Source organism: Eucyclogobius newberryi, unplaced genomic scaffold (genome assembly GCF_026437365.1).
Source record: "Eucyclogobius newberryi isolate DKJ021-1_F unplaced genomic scaffold, fEucNew1.0.hap1 SCAF_2, whole genome shotgun sequence".
Taxonomy (NCBI): domain Eukaryota; kingdom Metazoa; phylum Chordata; class Actinopteri; order Gobiiformes; family Gobiidae; genus Eucyclogobius; species Eucyclogobius newberryi.
In genome coordinates, this window is record NW_027315834.1 from 30,789,998 (window position 1) to 30,811,291 (window position 21,294).

The following is a 21,294-nucleotide window of genomic DNA, read 5'->3' on the forward strand; positions in this document are numbered from 1 at the left end:
GTGTCCTTTGCTGTGGGTGGGGCCTCTCACATGCTGAGTAAGACTGAAGGTTTCAAGGACAGCATCAAGCTCTTTAGCGTTTCTGTCACAAATATTATCAACATGCACATTGAAATCACCTGTAATGACCAAACCATCAAAGTCTGTGCATATGACTGAAAGCATCTCAGTAAAATCATCAATACAACTTTGGCAGTGCTGGGGAGGCTTGTATAAAACAATGAAGAGAATGGATGGAGACCGTTTTAGCTCCATTTTAAAGGATACATACTCAAAACACATGAAAACACCCCAAAAGACAACCTGCGGGTAATTATTTCATCTCTAAAGACAGCACAGACTCCACCCCCTTTTTTGTTTTCTCGTGTTTCAGATTCAAACTTAAAGTTGGGTGGAGCAGATTCTATCAGAACTACATTTCCTGTGTTTTTGTCAAGCCATGTTTCAGTTAAAAACATAAAATCAAGATTATAAGAAGAAATAAAATTATTAATTAAGAGAGATTTGTTACATAAGGATCTGACATTTAGCACAGCAAGTTTCAGACTAGTTTCAGTGGGACTGGGCTTTATCTTTTCACAGGGAATATGAATCACATTTCTCAGATTGGGCCTGACTCGCATTTTGTTTTTCCATCTCTGTGATGATGTGACTACAGAAATAGCACTAGGGGGAGCTCTTTTTACATAGGGCCCCGGGTTGGTTTGATTTTTAATGTGACAATAAGTCCCGGCAACGCTGAGACCCAGTGCATCCTAGCTATGGGAGATACCAGGTGAAAGGCGAGGTTGGATGGGTGGTGGGGCTTTTGTAGCCAAGGAGAGTTTGGGACCAGGTGAGAGGCGAGGGGGGATGGGTGGTGGGGCTTTTGTTGGTGTAGTTGGTACTGACATAGCCCTTGCTATATTGGGCGTGAGTGGAGCCATCTTAATGCCTGATTTGATCAGACTTTCAAAATGGCTGGGAAGGCCCATGGGTGAGAGTGGAGATGAGAAGGAGAATGATGAATCTTTAGTGGGAGTAGATGTTGCAGGGGGAACCCAGGGCTGGTGTGAAGGCAGGGGCGATAACAGGGATGTTGTTGGGCTTGTCACAGATGGGTCCAAGGCCTTTGAAGATTGTTCCTTTGCTGGAGGCGGTGGAGGTGAATGCGGAGCAGCTGGAGCTGAATCCTTTGCTGGTGGTGGTGGAGCAGCTGCTGATGAATCCTTTGGTGGAGGCTGAGGTTGTGGTGCTTTTGATGTTGAAACATTGGCTCGGTCTCTGGCTGATGGAGCAGGAATTCTTCTCTCATTCCTCTCTTCTCTAACTATCTGCTCAGGACCCTGTCCAGGCCCAGTCCAATGCCTCAGAGCGTGGAGCAGGTTCTCTGTCAGCACCCTCACTCCACCTCTGCATAGGTGGGGGCCATTTCTCTTAAACAGGTCCTCTCGTTTCCAGAATAGATAGAAGTTCTCAATGTAGTGTAGTCCTCTCGGGGAACACTCTTTGGACAGCCATGTGTTCAGCTGAAGAAGCCGGCTAAACTTGTTTATCCTCCTGTCGATGTTTGGAAGAGGTCCACTTATGAATGTTTTGATTTCCATTTTATCAAGCACGTCGAATAACTTCAAGAAGTCTTTTTTCAAAACTTCAGTCTGTTCCCGCCGCATGTCCACTGCACCCACGTGCACAATCAGCTGTTTAGCTCCTCCATGCTTAGCCATAATATTTGGAAGGAGTGACGTTATCTCAGAAACAGTGGCGCTTGGAAAAGAATGTGTGTTTATCTTTTCATGCGTCACGTGACTTATCGCTCCGTCCCCAAATAAAACAATCTTCGTGACCTTGGCTCCTGGCACAGATCCTCCTCGCTGTATTTTGGCCACGTCATCTTTCCTTTTTTCATTTAATTCCATCTCTGAAAGTGGTAAAAATCTGTTGGTGAGCTGTATTTTAGGCGACTTCACGTTATCTTTGTATCGTTTAGGCTTTGCTCCAAGTTCCAATAAACAACCATACAGTATGTCACACTGAATTCTCACATTGTGGAACAAAAAAGTTGTTCATATTCTTTCCCCTAACATACCCAAAAGTATTATATAAAAATCAAATCATACCTAGTCAAACATAAAATTGTACTTGATGCACCAATCACACCACTGCATCCACAGCAGACTGTTCTTCAGTCTGGTGGCTCTTCATGTGGGTTTTTAAACGATGTGTTTGTGTATAGGCCTTGTTACACATATTACATTTGTAGGGTTTGTACCCAGTGTGAGTGCTCATGTGCATTGTCAAGTGCTCATTTGGGTTTTTAGATTCCTGCGAAATCTAAAGTTCACACCAATTTTTTTACAACTGTGAGGTTTTTTCCCAGAGTAGGTTTTCATGTGTTAGTATAAATACCCTTTTATCATTTTGTTGCAAATGGGACATTTAATGATGCTCAGCACATCATGCATTTTCTGGTGCTTCGTTAATGATGCTTTTGAATAAAATGCTCTGCTGCAAGGCTCACATAGAAAGACTCTTTCTCTGTCAAGATGAATTTTCTCATGGCATTTTAGAGCAGTGGGACTAATAAAGAGCTTTCCACAATGTTTACAGCTGTAATTCTTCTCACCAGTATGAGTCATTTTATGCCGACAAAGACTTCTGTAATCTGACAGACATCTGCCACAAATATCGCAGCAAAATGGCTTCTTGCCTGTGTGTTTGCTCTTGTGAAAATAAAGCTGTGTTTTAGTTCTAAAGGACTGAGGGCAGGAGTCACATTTGTGAGGTTTGTCTTTTTGGGACATTTTTTTTTTGCCACAAGGGGTTATTATCAGCAGAGGTTTTTCCCATCTGACATATAACTAAGTGTTTTTGAAACACAAGAAAAGTCACAAAATATAGTCCACATGTCTCACATTTATGTAGTTTCTGGTGAGCTTCCAGATGACTCTTGAGCTCCTCTGAAGTCTCCAGCTCTTGTCCACATACTCCACAGATGTGTTGTGGATTATCCACATGACATAGAGCATGTTTGGTTAAGGTCTTCTTGGATTGGAATGAAAGATCACACACGAGCTCGGCTTTTGATCTCTTTTCTTTCTGATCTTTTTAGAATTTTGAGAAACACTTAGCTGTTGCTCATTTTTCTCTGGCTTCCACTCATTATCATCATCATCATCACCTTCACTCTGAGCTGAGCCAATGGAGGACATGTCATCTTGGTCAGCTGTTGGTTTAGTAAGACCCCCGTTTCTGACGTTTGTTCTTCTAGATTGCTGTTGGGAAAACGAGAGGACCTTATGATACAGTCATGCAATCTCTCTATGTAAAACAGCTAAAGTCTCTATGTAAAACAGCTAAATGAAAAATATTTCATGGGATAAACATATGCTCAACCAAATATATATATATAAAAAAAAAAAGTTGAAAAAATAATGTGTAACATGAAACAACATCTTAGTATTTGCATTGCTGCCCAATGGAAAAGTTCCACCAAGAAATCATGAAGAAAAAAAAACAACTACAAACAACATGACATACAACTTAAACATTGGAAATGTATCTAGTTGCAGAATATTGAATAAAAACAGCCGATTGTTGCATTTGTTTGTTTGTTGACGTTTGTAATGGATCTCATCTTTTCCAGACATACATTTCTCAGTGCATCTCTTACTTTGAGCTGGTTTTCGGATCATGTGACGTTGGTGTGTCACAAGTGTCTTCATGTTCCTTTAAAAAGTTTATAATTTTAAGCCACACCACTTTTTGTGATTAAAGAAAAAATACACACTACCATACCATTGGTTGTATGTAAAAAGCGAGGTGTTTTTCTGCTTTTCTGAAGGCTCTGTAAATCTCAGTCTGTGTTATGTGGAACTGATCTTTTATTTCCTTCAAGCAAAACAGCCTCTAGTGGTGTGTCTTCTCCAAGCTCAGGAAAGGTGTAGTGGACCTCAGATGATTGAAGAAGTCAGACTCGCTTAGGTTTTGTTGACACACTATTGTTTGACCTGGAACTTTAACTCTGAAAGCTGACACAAATGACAGTTGTTATTGACTTTATAAAGTCAGAGGAGTTCGATTTCCAAATGTCTTACAATTGTTTGAGAGATCGCTGTCGGGGCACTTCTCCAACAAACCAACTCGAAGTTTTATCACACCCATTTTCTTCACATTTGAAGATCTCCGCCCTTTGTAGTTGGGTTTCGATTCTTTATCTCTGTTCTTCTCACTACCAGAGTCTGTCTCATCGTCGTTTGACCTGTATCGTTTTGGAAACCGCCTTCTTCTTTTAGTTTTTGGGGCATCATTAACTCCATCATCTTTAAGACACTTCTCTCCTCCAGCCGGACAGGACAGAGAGGAGTCACTGTGAATGTGAATATCTGAAAAACTACAATTTTCTTCTTGGTCCACCAGTGTTTCTTCATGAGACACTGCTGAGGGCTCACTGACATCTCTCTTTTCCCCTGTGCTGCAAAAACACACAATATATTAGTTTAAAAACGACGTAAAGCCTTTTTGTGTGCGTGTGTGTGTGTGTGTGTGTGTGTGTGTAAATGACAGAATGACAGAATGACCTCTGCTCTTGCGCGTGCCTCACTACACCTGAAGAAACACTGGCCTGAGGTTCCATGAAGTCCGAGGTTCCGCCATCAAAATGTAGGAAAACAGCTATTAAAAGTAACACCGACCACACACCCACAACACGAACTACCATTAACGACAAACATGTTGTGGACTCATACCTATCCGGTTCAGATTAACTTGAGGTTGCAGGATCGCGTCCAGTTGCTCCTTTTTAAGATTCAACTTCCACGTCAACTGAAACACTTTATCTTCGTAACTCGCAATTTTTGTCTCCACCACCACTAATATTTCCCGTACAGCTAAAGCCATTTTCTCTCTGACAAGCCAGCTACTCCACTTTTGAAGGTTTGCTCTCAGATGAATCATAATACTTCCACTTTTGAAGGGTTGCTCTCAGTTGAATCAAAAACATAAACCCCGCATGCCTCCATGGTCAGGACTATTTCCTAACCCTAAGTGTTTGTAGTAGTTAGGAGACGAGCGGGAGTCGAACTCGGGACCTCCACACCTCTTTACCGCTGGGCCAACAAAGCTGAAGTTTAGAGTTTGTAGACCAGGATTTAGGTCAACGCCCACCCAGAAGCTGCTCGCCTTCTGATTGGCTGAGAAATCTGCATAGTGTCAGAAGTTACCTACGAGAAAAAAAAATCGCAACCGGGACGCGAATATTTTTTTCATAGTTAACTTCTGACAACCGGGACATCTCCACATCATCTCTACAACAAAACAAACCAGCACAAGACTTCCTGTTTCGAGAAGTGTGCGCGCGCATTTTAGTCCGGGCTGAAACAATCCAAGTGTTTCGTGTTAATTAGTTGTTGATTTATTTTAACAAGACTTGGTTAATTCCCCCGATATTATAATAGATCCATGAATTCCCCATAAGAAATTCAGGATGTCTAGCTCAGCGTTTGAGCTCCACATCCTGCTCCGTGAATTTCTTATAGGGAATTAGTTAGGCAACCATTAGTTTCCCCTTGGGCTATTTATGTCAGTTAGTACTAATAAAACCGCATGAACTACTTTAAAGAGGAAGGAACATAGAACTATGAAAACCGCAACAAAAAAATAATAATCCTGGCATAATTTTCTAGATGTTGAAAACAATAAGCAAAACATTTTAACACCAAAACAACATTTTACTAGATTAAATTTGCGACACAACATAATCATCCAGCAAAATCTTAAATTGAAAAGACATTAGGCAACAGGCGTTGGCAACTACGATGAGAGGGACTTATTTCTCTGGTTCATAGTATCTTTTCTTCATTGTCCTGTACTTCCTGAGATAGTACATCATCTCCAATTCTTTGATAACAAAATCCCCCTTTGCGACCAGTTTCTTGATCTTTTCCGGGTCCGTCTCGTCTTTATTTCTCATGAAAGCTGCCTTCAGACGCTCTCGGAAATAAACCTGGCCTTGTGGATACTCTCGGCCAAGATAAAGCAGCTATGGGCACATAAATATAAAGTAAGATTACATTCAGTATTGCGGAACATAATTAGTTTACTTACACTTCTGTATAGTCTTACAACCTCTCTTCTTAAGGGATCGGCCATACTATAAGGGGGACTTCTGGATAAAGGGAAGGAAGAGACGCATTAGAAAAACGTGCAACATAGAGGTAACGTTAGTTGCTAGCTTAACTGGATTTACCGATTAAGTCACACCATTAAGGACACGCAATCTTGAGTTGCTTGGTTATCCGGCGCATTCAAATACGTAATATATCTTAAATGAAAACTATATATATATTTATGTAAATGCCCTTCCTTCGTTTCTTCTCTGACCGATCAGGGGAGGAACATAGCCGTATGTCGATTTCTACTGTCGCAAATGTAAACAAATCTAACACGCATGCGCCACTGTTGATACGGTTACAGGACGCTCGCCGTTGTTGTTAGGGTTACTACATCCACGGTTACAGGACGCAGAAGACTGACAAAAATGGTGGGCTTTTATTTTCATCAAGACTGTACAAAGAAAGTAATAACATTGTAGTCCTATATAATACTAACTTTGTAGAACAGATTATGAGATGTGTGGTTTACTAAATCAATGCATTGCACCAATTTATAATGTTATTTATCAAATATGCTTGCCAATGAGATTATGACTCAAAGTTGCTAAATATTAGCTTTGTCTTGTTGTTGCTGTTGCATGTTTTGTAATGCATCGCAGCCTGTAACTTTTCCTCTGCTTTTCCTTGCAAATAGCCTCCCAAGACAGAAAAGGTATGGCAAGATACAAAGAATAAAAAGATAAAAAGAATAATAGCATTTATAACAGGCCGTGGCTGGAGAGCCGCGGCGCGGTAAAATTGCCGCGCAGTTTCAGGGACCGCGGCATTTCCCTTATAGCCCGTTATAGAGAGCACTCCTGTGACGTCACACGGCCGCCCCCCACGCTCCCCCCACGCTCCCCCAGGCTCCTCCAGGCTCTTGGCCGTCAAATCAAATCAAATCAATTTATTTTTGTAAGGCCCAAAATCACAACAACAGTTGCCTCTGAGGGCCACAGGGAGAAATGAATCAACAATGTCTGTGGTGGCGATGAAGTCAGACAATGTCTGTGGTGGCGAGGGACGATGTCCCAGGGTCCTCTGTCCTTAGACTCTCCTTCTCGGCCAGGAAAAACTACAAAAAAAACCTCTTTGGGAAAAAAGCGTAGAAACCTGGAGGAGTTCCAGTGAAGGAGAGATCCGACTCTCACAGACGGACAGACGGACACGAGGAAGACTGGAGCTGGACCCACTCTTCAGGCAGATGAGGGACCGTCTGAGTCGAGCTGGACCCACTCTTCAGGCAGATGAGGGACCGTCTGAGTCGAGCTGGACCCACTCTTCAGGCAGATGAGGGACCGACTGAGGCGAACTGGACCCACTCTTCAGGCAGATGAGGGACCGACTGAGGCGAACTGGACCCACTCTTCAGGCAGATGAGGGACCGTCTGAGTCGAGCTGGACCCACTCTTCAGGCAGATGAGGGACCGACTGAGGCGAACTGGACCCACTCTTCAGGCAGATGAGGGACCGTCGGAGGCGAGCTGGACCCACTCTTCAGGCAGAAGAGGGACCGTCTGAGTCGAGCTGGACCCACTCTTCAGGCAGATGAGGGACCGTCCACACAGGGCAGGGACCACGTCATCAGTGCGTGTCCCCCCGTGTGCCTCATGGCTAACCCTAACCTTAACCTTAACCTTAATAGCGGCCGGCACAAAAATAACATGGCAGTTTCGGCCACGCGCCGCGGCACTGAAGACACTCCCTTTATAACAACAACAATCACACACCACACACTAAAAATGTATCTCCTTCCAGGCCACTAAAAAGGGCAAAGATAAACTTACCAAGGCTGACAAGGCAAGGTTACAAAAAGAGGAAGAGATCAGGAGGTTGCAAGAAGAAGGTAAAAAAAAAAAGTTGACAACATAGTTCATAAATGTTTATGATGTGTAACTATAATTGTTATGCTTTGCAGAGGAAGCCAGATTACAAGCAGAACAAGATGAAGAGGAAAGATTGGAAAGAGAAAAGAAGGAGAAAATATTGCTGGAACTCGAGTTGAAGGTACTTAACATTACATCTCATTTGTACTTTTATTTACTACACACAAGTCAACTTTAAAGCTTTATTTTGTGAAAGGATTTAGAGAGAAGAGAAAATGAGTTGGACGAACTGCGCCGCCTGCTGGAAGACAATCATAATGCAGTGGTTAAGCGGAAATCTGATAAGGCAGAAAAAGCCAAGGTAAACATAGAGGCCAGAATTGAATTGTATTGTTTCTTTCTTTAACAATAATAACGTGTGCTTTCAGTGGGAGAGCTACCTATGTTGTGATGGTACTCCAGACCCCTCAGAGCAACAGGAGATCAACACATATATGAGTCTATGGAAAGAAGACCCTGAAGTCAATGTGACAAAAGTGCTGGAGCAGTGTACAGGGGCTTTACTGGTACAGAAACATACTTCAATCACACCATTATAAACCGGATGAGTTCATTACAATTGTCACTTGTATTCTGTCTTCCAATATTGCAGTTGTCATTATTACTGTACGTATGTTACATGTAAATATTTGTCCACTGCAGCTGATAGAAAAACTTGAAGATCTACTAAGAGAAACATCAAATTTGTTGGACATCCAGAAATACCAGGAAGCCATTACAAATTTACAAGATCTTGTTCACCAAAAACATAATCTTGCCACTGAAGAGATTCTTAAGGTACAGTCACATGACACAATCACGTCTCCTTCACATAACCTTTATGAACGTTACATAAATATTCATAGAGGACTAGCACGGTTGCGCTCTCGCTTCACAGCAAGAAGGTCTGTGATCAGTTCCTGGTTCGGGGCCTTTCTGTGTAGCGATTGCATGTTCTCCCCGTGTCTGTATAGGTTTCCTCCGGGTACTCTGGTTCCTCCCAACTCTAAAAAAATAGGCTCCTCCACTCTGGAGCCAGGACTCCCCTGAGAAAGCATTGCTACATCTCAGTGGGACTTTCCTGGTTAAATAAAGGTCAATAAAATAAAATAAATAACACAATTTGATCTTTTGTGTTTTCCAGGATGCCAATGCAGACATTGATATTCAGACCGGCAATATGCAGACTGTAGTCAAAGATGAGCACATAACTCTCTGTCTCTGGGCCAATCTAAAAAGGAATCCAAGGTAATATAAATTTAACTCACTATTTACATTCAGCAGTCATTACGACGCAGTTTGTTTTATAATCTGATGGGTGTATTTAATCCAGGTTTAAAGGCCTGGACTTTGAGGAGGTCAGTCTTGGTTTTGAGATTCCCAAACAGCTCGCAGTCAGTAACATCGCAGTTAGGATTCTCCACACACGATACGACCATCTCTCTCTCCTGGCCCGCATGACTCACACCAGAATGCACACGCCAAGCTCCAGGTATTTTATTACAACATACTGAATATGTAAAACATCATCATCATCATCAAATCAAATCAAATCAATTTATTTTTGTAAGGCCCAAAATCACAACAACAGTTGCCTCTGAGGGCCACAGGGAGAAATGAATCAACAATGTCTGTGGTGGCGATGAAGTCAGACAATGTCTGTGGTGGCGATGAAGTCAGACAATGTCTGTGGTGGCGAGGGAGTCAGACAATGTCTGTGGTGGCGAGGGACGATGTCCCAGGGTCCTCTGTCCTTAGACTCTCCTTCTCGGCCAGGAAAAACTACAAAAAAAACCTCTTTGGGAAAAAAGCGTAGAAACCTGGAGGAGTTCCAGTGAAGGAGAGATCCGACTCTCACAGACGGACAGACGGACACGAGGGAGACTGGAGCTGGACCCACTCTTCAGGCAGATGAGGGACCGTCTGAGTCGAGCTGGACCCACTCTTCAGGCAGATGAGGGACCGTCTTGAGTCGAGCTGGACCCACTCTTCAGGCAGATGAGGGACCGTCGGGGGCGAGCTGGACCCACTCCTCAGGCAGATGAGGGACCGTCCACACAGGGCAGGGACCACTTCACCAGGAGAGGGGCATCTGGGTCCACAGGTCCTCAGGAGTGAGAGAAAGAAAAGAAGGCGGTGAACAGTTTGCAAGTGGAATCAAAAAATAAATATTGTTTGATAGCATAAGTAGTCAGAAGAAGAAGAGGATAGTGCTCAAGCTGTCATACTTCCCCCAGGAGTTACTCCTAGGGCAGCGTAGCTAAAGCTGTGGGTTTATCATCATCATCATCATCATCATCATCATCATCATCATTATCATCATCATTTAGGATGGTTGTCTATGGTTGTATATGGTTGATGGTTTTACATTATGAAATTGTCTTGACACAACTAGTAAAAAAAAAAAAACTCCAAAAAATGTTATTCTGTCATATAAGAAGCTAAAAGTAAATATTACACTTTACTTTACTTACTTTTACATGTAAAATTATTTCTACCCTACCTAGGTCTCTTGCAGGAGGTGACATTGTCCCGGCAGACATAGTTTTAACAGCCCAAGAGGAAGTTGTTGTAACAGAAGAGGTAAAGGAGCATGACTCTATCCAACAACTACCCGTGGATGAGGAGGAGCAACCTGATCCTAAATCTAGAGGTGGAAAGGTATAATAGTGAGAATCTAGTAATAGATCCAAGCATTATGTTGTACAATCATTTTTTTGTTTTTTAACTAATGGTCCATATATTGCAGAGTGTCAGTCGAACTAGTCTCCACTCCACAGGAACCAGTGTCCAATCAGCAGAGAGCAGACAGAGCCAGATACAGACACAGATTGAAGCTTTGAATGGTGAGACTTTATGCTGGAACATCAGCACTTAATAAAAAATAAGAATTATTAATAATAATGCGGCCATTGTAGGCTGCTCAAAACTAAAACTATTCTTCTTTTCTGTCTCAACATCTTAATGGTGTGAAAGAAATTACACTACAAATGTATGTGTGTCCATACAAAAACTAAAAAGATTAGTAGAATAGTGTAGAATGGAAAAAAAAAAAAAACATCTCTAAATATGGTCCAGATTAGAAAAAATATAACAACATGACCCAACTAATCTAAACTAGTAACCTCACCGATACTTATTACCCAAGGGTTCTCTGCTCCTGGTGCAGATGGCTCTCCTGATGGTGTTGTCTCAATTGGTTCACTTGTACTTCATAGCCTAATACTCACTATTTGAATGTCTGGAGGTTTATATCATATTGTGGGGACCAAAACTGTACACACTCACGTCAAGGGGACCTGTCCCCAAGTCCCTTATGAGGACCAAATTCATGACTCCCATGAGGCAAATCTATTATTTTTTGATCAACAAGAACTATGGGTTAAAATAAGATGCGATTAGGCAAGTAGTGACTATGGTTAAGGTTAGGATCAGTCACCAGGTAATTAATCAATGCAACGTCTCCACGTTGACATGAGTGTGTACATTTTCTTTTTTTTTGTAGTTTCTGTGGAGGCGGACTTGTCCTCTTCACTTTTGCATCTCAACATGACAGAGATGAGTTTAAAAGTTCAACCTGTGGACCTGATGCAGTATTCTCCTCTGGGCGGGGTGTTCTACTACAATGTGTTTCATCTCCCCCCTCAAGCGCACCACGTCAATGGCTGGACTATCAGACAAGTCAGTTTTCACTTTATCTTTTAGTATTATCTTCTAGTAATAGAACTGAAGAAAATACAGCCATACATACAGCCGAATATGGGAGCACATTACGTACATTAGCTCATGTCCTTTCCCTAGATCTCAGATGCTGGTTTAGAAGCGTTTCCCTATCCACAAAAGGAGCTCCAAACCAATGGTTCCCTCAACAGCAAATTAGATGACATCGAAAGCATGGAGAGCCCTACTGTTGGTGTGTCTGTAACAATACCAGACAACGTAATGTTCTTGGAAAAACCTCAAGTGGCTCGATGGGACGCTACAGGTAAAACTGAAAAGCTTCCTAAGCTTATGAAAAGCTTAGGAAAATGTCATATGAACCAAAATTGCATATCCATAGAGCACTCCTGAATAAAAGACGTGCCAACAAAATTTAAAAAGAAAAAACATATTGTACATATACAGCCGCACCGGTCAGAGATATATACCATGAGATATTTACACATATAGTACATGGTAGTGATGTGCCAGTTGTCTCTGGGTCTAATTAGACTAATTTCTCAGTAAATATGAGTTGGATTGTAATAAAACATACAGCATTTTGAAATTGAACATACAGAGAACACATCAGAGCTGTCCCCTCTGTCCTTGATTACTCTGTGAGCGGATTTACCTGCGTCTGTGTCTTCACATCTGGATCATCTGCTCCTGAGCTTGTACGTAGTGAGTGTTTTGGTGTAACAGTTATTTACACAAACATTATCCACGGTAGTGATGCACAGGTTGTCTTTTGACCCGTGGATCAGGCCAATAAAGTCTTATTTCAATAAAGGCAGGTTCTAAACTGCAGACCGCCATATATTGCATCCCTTTGTGTTCTGCTACGTCTAGATTCACTTGCTCATTAGACTAATTTCTCTGTGAATATGAGTCTGATTGAAAAAGAGTTTTTAAAAATTTTAATTAGCTGCACTGTCTTAATATTGTTTTGTTATCAACTCAGGAAAACAGTGGACAATGGATGGCATCACTGAGGTGGTGTGCAGTGAAGAAGAGTCCAAGATCTCCTTCAAAATGGATTCTTTCTGGCCGTTTGTTCTGGTACAGGACACATACGCCAACTTCCCCTTCCAGAGCTGGGAACTGAAGCCCCTGGGACAAGATTCTGCTGTTTTTACAATTAAAGGAGCCCTCATCAACATCAGCATCACTGTCCAGGTTAGACATCAGCTAATGTATATATTTAGAATAGTGTACAATATAATGGTTGACCCCCCAAAAATATTTTACCCCACAAGAAACATAATTGGGTTAGGGAAATTGACTGTTGGACCACTCTAATGCAATGTTTTCTCTTTACAGGGTAATCAGTGCATGTTGCAGGCACAGGAGAAGAAATGTCTCTCTCATTTCACAGGGAAGTGGATGAGCAGCACAGCCCTGCAAAGAGCCATGCAGGACAGTGGGATTAATGTCTTTGTAAATGAGTTTACTGAAAAATATGTGACAACGTATGGCAAGGTCAGTGTCTAATAGTGAGTGAATGTCATGTTTACAATAGTGTGTTTCCTGAAAAGAATGGCTCAGATTTGAATTGTACAGTACATGTCTCAAAGGTCCAAACATTAATCCATTATTCCGTGAATCCACACTCTTGTTGCTTGAGCCACTACCCACAGTGATTTCCAGGTTGGAGACACACCTTTCCAATCATTTAAACCCCATTTGAGTCCACTTGGGCAAATAACTTATCTGCTTACATAACCTTGGCTGTCATAATCAGAAAAGGTTTACTGCCATAGCCAATTAACATAATTCACAGACATAGGAACTTTCTTTGTTACACCATATCACCAAAGCAACAAACCAGATTATCCATAATTTCAGCAAAGATCTGTTCACATTTTGAGAAATGTCATTAGTTTATCAAGTTATTTTTGCTGTTGTGTTGTGCTGCTGTAGGACCCATTGACTGAGCATTCGGCCTATGAGCAGATGGCCCTCTTCTCCTCTGCCTGTGCCTTCACCTGGAGCAGGTGGAACGCCCAATGTGGTCCTGAACACCTCGTTATGCAGGTATTTACTTCAAACAATACTCCTGTGTTGCAGGTTTCTCCTTCTGAGTCAACCGGACAAATGTTCTCTACAACACCACTTAAATAGGCCCTTTAAACCACTTCCAAATGTGTTAAAGTAAACATGCTATGAAATAGACATGTGGCATCTGGATGAAGAAAGGAAAATAATACTCAATTGAAATTTGAATAGTTAAACAGAAAATAAAATGTACAAAGACAAGAAAATAAAGCAAGATGAAGTCCTTTGCAACTAACTCTTCATTTGGTTTTACTAAAACGTATAGCAATTAAGAACCTTCCAAAATAGTTCTGCCCAACTGGTAATTCTAAATTTGTAGTGACTCATGGATCACATTGGTCCCTGTTCAGGGATATACAAGGAGATGGACTTTCAACCCCATGAAAATATGTCTTGCTTATTTGTCATTCACCCCATGTCAGAACCTTTTTGATTTGACGTTTAGCTTTTGTCCCATTTCCTTTCTGAGGTGTGCGAGCACCTTTCCCCCGGGCCAGTCCCTGAAGAGCGCTGGTGTTTGTACCTGTTGGGAGCGCAGAGGAGTCAGAGGCTACGTATCTTTGAGAGCAGCGAAGCCTTCAGTCCAGACCATTATCCTGGGTCAGAGTTCCATTCCACCTTCATCCACATGCTCCAGGATTACATGAGCGCAGAGGGCATTGTACGAACCAAGACGTCACACAACCTGTTTGTGGATAATGTCCAGAGCCTGCTGTGTGCTACCAGACCTCTGCTCTACACATGAGCCACAAACAATCATCCTTTTTACATTCAGGTTTGTAGTCGGCTACTTTATTTGTGCAAAGTTCACTCATCAGTTCACTTCTTTGGAACATATAAAAGTGTATGTTTTTAAAACGGTGACAAATCACAGCAATAATCTTAATAAAAAGAAATAAACTTCAAAAACTTTGGTGTTGAACCTGAACATAATAATTTAACAAAAAAAAACTTTAAATATACATGCTTTTGAGTGGGGAATGTAAACACATTTAATGTATTGTTTTATTACCAGTGTTTAAAGACTTAAACTTATAAAAGTTACTCTGCATTTAACAAGGAAATACAAGTGCTTATTCTTGCATCTTTAAAAAAATGTTTCCTGATTGTCAAGAACATGAATTGTGTTGGCACACTTAAGCCACTGTCCATGATGCCTGTCAATGGAGAACACAGCTCCACTGTGTACATTCAGTCCTGTCTGGATTGGTCCTACCACAGTCCAATTACAGATTGCACGAAACAAAAACATGATAAAATAAGTTTCACTTCACGCAGCTTCTTCATCTAAAAGCAAATGCACACTCAGACTACCGGTAATAAATTATCAAACGTGAAGTGATGCATAAAATCCTCCAGTGGATTGACCATCCCCTGAGGACTGTGCTGTAGCTTTCAGGCACCAAAGTAGAGTCTCTCTCTATAAAGTCCGTACATAGAGGGGAGGGCAGAGCGGGCTCACACAGGAGGCTGGCCGTTGTGCCTTAGCCCGGTGTAGGGCCAGAGCAGCTGCTGGATAGTCATCCAGGAGTCCCCCGTCCCGACCGGAGCAGCATCTACAGCAGGCTGAATCACCATACTGGCCAGTAGAGCAAGAAGTCCTGAACACAGTTGTTTTCAAAAAGATAAAACATGCCATTCCAATTAACATACTAAATTATGTCAGCGAGTGAAGGCCTTACCTGCCAACAGCACAAACATTGCCAACCAGAGCCACACGGTGCGGCTGCCCCGGGCCACAGCTGTTGCAGAAGCTCTGGAGGTCCCCAGCCCTCGGGACAGAGCCTGGGTCACTCCTGGGTCTGAGGAGGTTGGACTGGAAGAAGGGCTTGGACTGCAGGGAACAAAATGTTAAGTCATTTAACCAATATTTATTCGATTTCATTTTGGGAAGTCAAGAGCAACAGCCCAAAGTATGACGACGCAGCAAAAAATGTCTTGATAATTTATCTAAAGCAACAAGGTCAGAGTAAGGCCATTTGTGACAACTCATGCTGTTCAAGAAAGATCATTGCCTGGAGGAGTTAGTTGTGGAGAGAAGCATATTTCAGCAGAACAATTCAACAGAGCGACGAAAAACCTCCCTGCACTTACAGCATGACAAAGAGCTCATCTTGAGTCCTGAGCCGTGTGGAGGGAGGGAGAAAAGAGACCACGTTTAGAAAAAAATATTCTTTTAGAAAACAAAGGGCGGCAGCACAAGTATGGTGAGGCAAATCACATTGTGAGTGTTTCATTTAAAAATAGGAACACCGAGACAAAAGACGGCATGGTTAGTTGAGCAATAATCATGTTAAATGCATGCATTCATGACAAAACAATTATTTCACACAAACCGTCCTCCGAAGCAGATTTACAAGCTTTGAAATGTTACACTTTCACAATGGCCTGTAGTCATCACAGAGCCAAGAGGAAGTAACAAAGACCCATGTAATCAGAGCTTCACCATATAGGAGGTTTCAATGCTGAACAACATTCACTGGAACAAGGAAATGCCAAATAAGAAATGGAGGAATGAAGTATATCAAAATTAAAATGACCAGTCTCTAAATGCTACCAGTGTTGGAGAGTGTGGCATTTTACCAGAGTTGAAGTACGCTTTAATTAACTCAACTTCACCCACAAATCTCTAAACTAAACATCGTGGTCTACAAAATGTGCATAATCACGTTGTCATCAGCTCTGAAACCTCATGAACTAAATGGTGAATTCCCATTGCAGCGCTGCGTTAGCATTAGAGAGCAGTGCTCAGACTGGTGCTGGTTTACTGTATGCGGTTAAACGGACATCTTGTAGGGCAAAAGGAGGGAGGTGAGTTTGTTTCCCAGTTCACTGAGACTGGACTTCCTCTTCTCGGGTTCTGCCTCCTCTTTCGGCTCGTCATCTAACAGGCCCTCCGACATGTAGCCGCTCCTGTGCACGTCAGGCATCCACAAAACACAGGGTCAGATACTGCATGCATACAGGCGCAGTCCATGCATGTGCAAGTCAAACCCAACAGAAGCAAACCAACAACATCCGTTTACCTGTTGTAGAGAAAGGTGGGACTTTCGGAAAGATCACTGACAAAAATATTCAGCATTAACCAATTTACCATTATCCATGTTTAATATAAAAAGTATGGCCTGCCAACCACACGGCAGGAAAAATAGAGACATAGCATTTGAGGCCATACATTAATCAAGCAATGCCCTACATGTATTAAAAGATTAAGATGAGGGCTTTAAATTGAATCTATAATCTTGGATAGTGGTCTCAAAAGGATGGTTTGGGAGCAAAAGAACAGGTCATTGCAGGGGTAATGTAAATAATATAAAAAGGTGCATAACTCTGGAAACTCATGAAATTATCAACTTGTATTAAAATATAGCATCTATACGGTGCGCATGTGCCGAACCAAAACACTGTAATAAAAATTAAAACATAAGGGCTGAAGTCCTTTAATCAATTTGTCAATAAATCTGACAACCTAAATTTCATATGAATAGATTAATTATCTTATTGTAATTACAAAAGAATGACTATGTACAATTGCAGAACGCTGACTGAAGGCATATCTTGGGAGTGAATCATGACTTTACATGCGGTATAAAACAGTGTTTACGAAGATTCTTTTGTTATTTTTGGCGTGAATTTAAATTAGTACATTTGAGTGCATTTGGCTGTATCATGCTACTTCTCCCATTAGTCGATAATAAATTTTGTATATTCATTATGTATGGGGACCTCCACATTGGCTTTACACAAAAGTCTTACCCCTTCATCAGGTCACAGGGGTCCTCAGAGTCAACCCAAGGCGCCGAGCTAACAAAGCGCTTTAGTGGGGGGCGGGCCATGTTCCTCCCTGTCACACTCCTGCAAACCACCAGCATCAACGCCAAAAAAAAAAAAAAAAAAACAGCAGCCAATCTCAGACTAACAATAGGGTATAGTTTCAGTGTCACTTGTGGACCAACTCCTCCTCCTCAAACCAATAGAACATGAATGGTTCCTTGCATGGAAACACATAGGCTGTAAATGAGCACCTACCAGGGAGATCGCAGAGTCAGTCTCCTATTGTCCACCTCTGACAAGTCCAGAGGTTTTCTCTGAAAGACAGTGGAAAAGAAAGGCTTTTTCCCTTATTGCACTTTTCATACCCACAAGCCTCTGAAAGTGTCATATCATATCTTAACAATGAACCTGTGACCCCCCGTTGTTGGGTTGTCACAAGTATCGAAAGTCAGATACAAAACTAGTATGGAAATTAAATACAGTATACTCATTCAATACTCATTTGAACAAAAAAATAACAAACAGAATAAAATATGGCCTTTTAGAATCATCCTGTGTCTATTGTTTTAAACCTTGACAGAATAAGAGCATTTTTAAATTCTAGAGTATCAAAATAGAGTTTCAAATTTTAGTACCGGTATTGTAACAGCACTAACCTGTTGCCAATAGCCAATTTTGGAAATACATGGTAAATTAAAGAAATCAGTCAAATTTAATTTGTAGAGCTAAAGAGAATACAGTAATGTCTATCATACTTAATATAATATATATGTATATATCCATCATACCAATTTTGGCTTGGGTACCATGTTAATTGGGTGGCTCGGCGGAAGGCTGAAACGTCGACCTGGTATCTATAAAAAGATTAACCATAAACAATATAAAACCACACACCCACCCACACACCCACACCCACAAAACAAAAATTAAAGCCGCGGTAGCAGCAATGATGGCTCTCGCTTCACAAGGAAACAAAACCGCCCTTCCCGCGCGGAAACAAAACCGCCCTTCCCGCGCCTCCATGTTTTCTGCTGCGTTTTACGGCATACCAAACGACGCTCAGTAATTCACCGTTGATGATTGCGTAGTTTGTGATTCAAATAGTTGTTTGTCCTGACAAAATGCAAGATTGTGCTGAACGCAGACCTGAGCAGGGAGAAAGAGAGCCTCGGTGACCCTTGACTTTTCATTGAGGTTCAGGGGGTCAAAAATACCCGAGTTGTGGCAAAAAGTCTAAAGAATAAAGTCTAAGAATAAAGCCTAATGGATAAAGTCTAAAGAAGAGAGAGGGCGTGTTACGCGGAGAAGGAATCAACTTTTTTTTGAATATTTATTAAATTTCAATGTCTCTAGATTTAAAAAGTGTTTTCAGCTCGATCGGACACTGATTCGACATGGCCGACTTCCTGTTTATCATAGAGCGATGCTGCCAGGTGTGTTTTACTTGTCAAAGGTCAGAGGTCAAAGGTTGCTCTATCACTGTCCCAAGTCTCATGTGCCTAGGCCAAAGATTAAGCATTTCATGTTTTTTCTTTTTTGAACTAGTCGCCACTGTTGCAACGGGCGTTCTCGTAACCTCCATTTATTCGAGTCGAGCCGAACGTGTCTATGTCCCCATGTGTGACATTCATCAATGTTCAGGGGGTCAAAAATGCCCGAGTTGTGGCAAAATGACCATGAAAGACTAATAATAATAATAATAATAGTAATAATAAGAAACCTGGCAAGAACAAAGACTCGTCGCATTCCATTCCATGGAATGGCTTGAGCCAAATATAATTAAAGATAAAAGTAGATTCTCACCTTCTTGCCCTGGAAGTCGTCTGTAAGAAAAAACTTTTAGTAACACACTAAAAATACTTACAAATTGCAGATCTTAATAATCGGTCATGAACAAAATTGTGAACCTTTTTTAGTCTGTGATCCGAAAGACCTCTCGTTCTGCATCAGAGCCTCCCTGAGCTCCAGCAGCTCGGAATGCTCCTTTGTGTACATGCGCCGCAGGTTCTCCACGTGCTGAATCATCACCTCCACGGCTTTACCAATACGGTTCTCCTGACAAGGGCAACAGCACAGGTTGAGTTTTGCCTCCAAGAGACAATATAACTGTTGCGTATATTAAATAACATCTGGTCTGTTCAACAATAAAATGAAAAGTCCCCTGAAAGATGGTTTCAACTTTGGTTATAGCATTTAGAAGTTAAATGGGTAATGTTCAAAATAAATCTTTGTTTATTAAGAGTTTCTGAACTATATTTGATGAACCTTTTCACCTGTAAATAAAAGTACTACTAGACTCCCCTCACGTTAACAGGGTCACATGAGATTGAACAGTGCCGACCTGGTGGATGGCTCCGAGCATTTCCGAGCGGCTCGACACTCGGGTCATGGACTGGATGAGGATCTCAAGGTTTTTCTGAAGTCTCAGGATGATCTCCGTGGACTGATTGTCGTCATCACACAGCGGAATCAAGGCCTGCAACAAACCAGAGAAACGTTCTTTCTATACATCGTTGGGTCACATTTACTATGCCGTCAGGGTCAGTTAAAGTGGAAAAGTATACATTTCTTGTCCCTGTAGGCATTTTTGCATTGAATACTTCCTTGCCACTGGGGCCACCTGTCGCCAGATCTTTGTGCAAGGTTTTGAGGGAGTTTCACATGTCCTCAGCCCTCTCACCTGCAGTAACCCCTGGCAGCTGGACACCTCTCGTCGGACATTTTCTTCGGCCAGGTCCCGCGAGCGCTCCTCCAAGCGCAGCCTCTTCTCCAAAGTGAACATGTCGCACTTGAAGCCCAACGCCAGACGCTGGAACTCACCCTGAAAACAAGAGGCACGGATTTATTATCAGGGAACAGCACAATTATCTTATCATTTTAGTTTGAATATCGTATCAAAGTCATCGATTCTTCATTGGGTTTCAAAATTGTGTTCAAGTTGATTCTGGTTCTATGTAGTTTAGAGCGAGAAAATAGATCTAGTGAGTCATTCAATGTTTTCAATGTTGCAGTGTCAAAATGAGTCAGCCCTTATTTGAATCTTTCTGAAAAAACAAAATACTCCCTTGTCTCCTCAGATTTCATGTTAACAGTTTGTTGTTGAAGCCAAATACATATCAGTTTTTGGCAGACCAACAAATCATAAAATATGCTCCAGGACATGGCCTCACCAAAAGTTGAATGGGGATGAAATACTGTCCGTTTTTTGCCAGAGTAAGCAAATTAACATGTTGCATATATCACTTTTGACAGCAGTAAGGTTTTAAAAGGTTTATAATTAAAGGCTAAAGCTAAACACAATACACAGTCTATTAATGGAGAAACTGAAACATAAATCACTGGTTTGCATACCTCAACTTCTTTGTCAGTTGGAGTCATGCTAGAAGACAAATAATAAGATTGTTTGTGATCTTGTGACTGCAGATGCATCAAGGCAATTTCTATTGGCGCCTCACCCATTTTTGTCCTCTTTGTAGGAGTCATTCACATCAGAACGTGTGAATACCTCAGCTGAAAAATAAAATGACAATTTAGGTTGAATATATGAAATTGGATTGAACTGGTACACATTGAATTAGAATATTGTGAGTTTTCAGTTTCAGTTTTAAGAGACCAAACAGAAAGTTATACAATATGCTTGTGTCAATGCTTCACCATATTATATCTATAAATGGTACACTACATGTACAAAAAACAAAAAAAATCTACTCACACTTCAGTACAAGGTCTAAATTTTGTTTTAAGAATTTAAACAAAAAGTTGACCTA

The 21,294-nt window shown here is 41.5% G+C and overlaps 3 protein-coding genes and 1 long non-coding RNA gene across 4 annotated transcripts in view; 1 reads left to right on the forward strand and 3 right to left on the reverse strand.

Moving 5' to 3' along the window:
- Positions 1-3,634: 3,634 nt before the first annotated feature.
- LOC140368120 (uncharacterized) lies at positions 3,635-4,479 on the reverse strand. The gene is made up of 3 exons (XR_011928148.1): positions 4,077-4,479; positions 3,778-4,010; positions 3,635-3,708 (listed from the first exon to the last, which is right to left on the reverse strand). It is a non-coding gene; the product is annotated as an uncharacterized lncRNA (long non-coding RNA).
- A 1,243-nt stretch (positions 4,480-5,722) lies between these two features.
- lyrm5a (LYR motif containing 5a) lies at positions 5,723-6,375 on the reverse strand. Its single transcript, XM_072455006.1, has 3 exons — positions 6,227-6,375; positions 6,085-6,145; positions 5,723-6,019 (listed from the first exon to the last, which is right to left on the reverse strand). Exons 2-3 carry the CDS (start codon positions 6,127-6,129, stop codon positions 5,807-5,809), a joined length of 258 nt encoding a protein of 85 aa, XP_072311107.1. The 5' UTR covers positions 6,130-6,145; positions 6,227-6,375; the 3' UTR covers positions 5,723-5,806.
- Positions 6,376-6,502: 127 nt separating this feature from the next.
- Positions 6,503-14,498, forward strand: dnai7 (dynein axonemal intermediate chain 7). The gene is made up of 16 exons (XM_072455005.1): positions 6,503-6,520; positions 7,890-7,977; positions 8,050-8,138; positions 8,214-8,318; positions 8,386-8,523; positions 8,660-8,794; positions 9,141-9,244; positions 9,330-9,488; positions 10,504-10,657; positions 10,746-10,842; positions 11,502-11,677; positions 11,798-11,981; positions 12,660-12,874; positions 13,019-13,177; positions 13,619-13,732; positions 14,223-14,498. Exons 1-16 carry the CDS (start codon positions 6,518-6,520, stop codon positions 14,496-14,498), a joined length of 2,196 nt encoding a protein of 731 aa, XP_072311106.1. The 5' UTR covers positions 6,503-6,517.
- Positions 14,499-14,529: 31 nt separating this feature from the next.
- The window catches only part of lrmp (lymphoid-restricted membrane protein), a 33,722-nt gene continuing 26,957 nt past the window's right edge, over positions 14,530-21,294 (reverse strand). Inside the window, exons 28-39 of the mRNA XM_072455007.1 lie at positions 20,983-21,037; positions 20,879-20,906; positions 20,208-20,348; positions 19,869-20,003; positions 19,435-19,582; positions 19,331-19,350; positions 18,334-18,381; positions 17,783-17,841; positions 17,510-17,608; positions 16,541-16,666; positions 15,436-15,587; positions 14,530-15,354 (exon numbers count right to left, since the gene is read on the reverse strand). Coding sequence (XP_072311108.1) covers positions 15,212-15,354; positions 15,436-15,587; positions 16,541-16,666; positions 17,510-17,608; positions 17,783-17,841; positions 18,334-18,381; positions 19,331-19,350; positions 19,435-19,582; positions 19,869-20,003; positions 20,208-20,348; positions 20,879-20,906; positions 20,983-21,037 — 1,154 coding nt within the window. The 3' untranslated portion in view covers positions 14,530-15,211. The remainder of the gene's footprint in view (positions 15,355-15,435; positions 15,588-16,540; positions 16,667-17,509; positions 17,609-17,782; positions 17,842-18,333; positions 18,382-19,330; positions 19,351-19,434; positions 19,583-19,868; positions 20,004-20,207; positions 20,349-20,878; positions 20,907-20,982; positions 21,038-21,294) is intronic.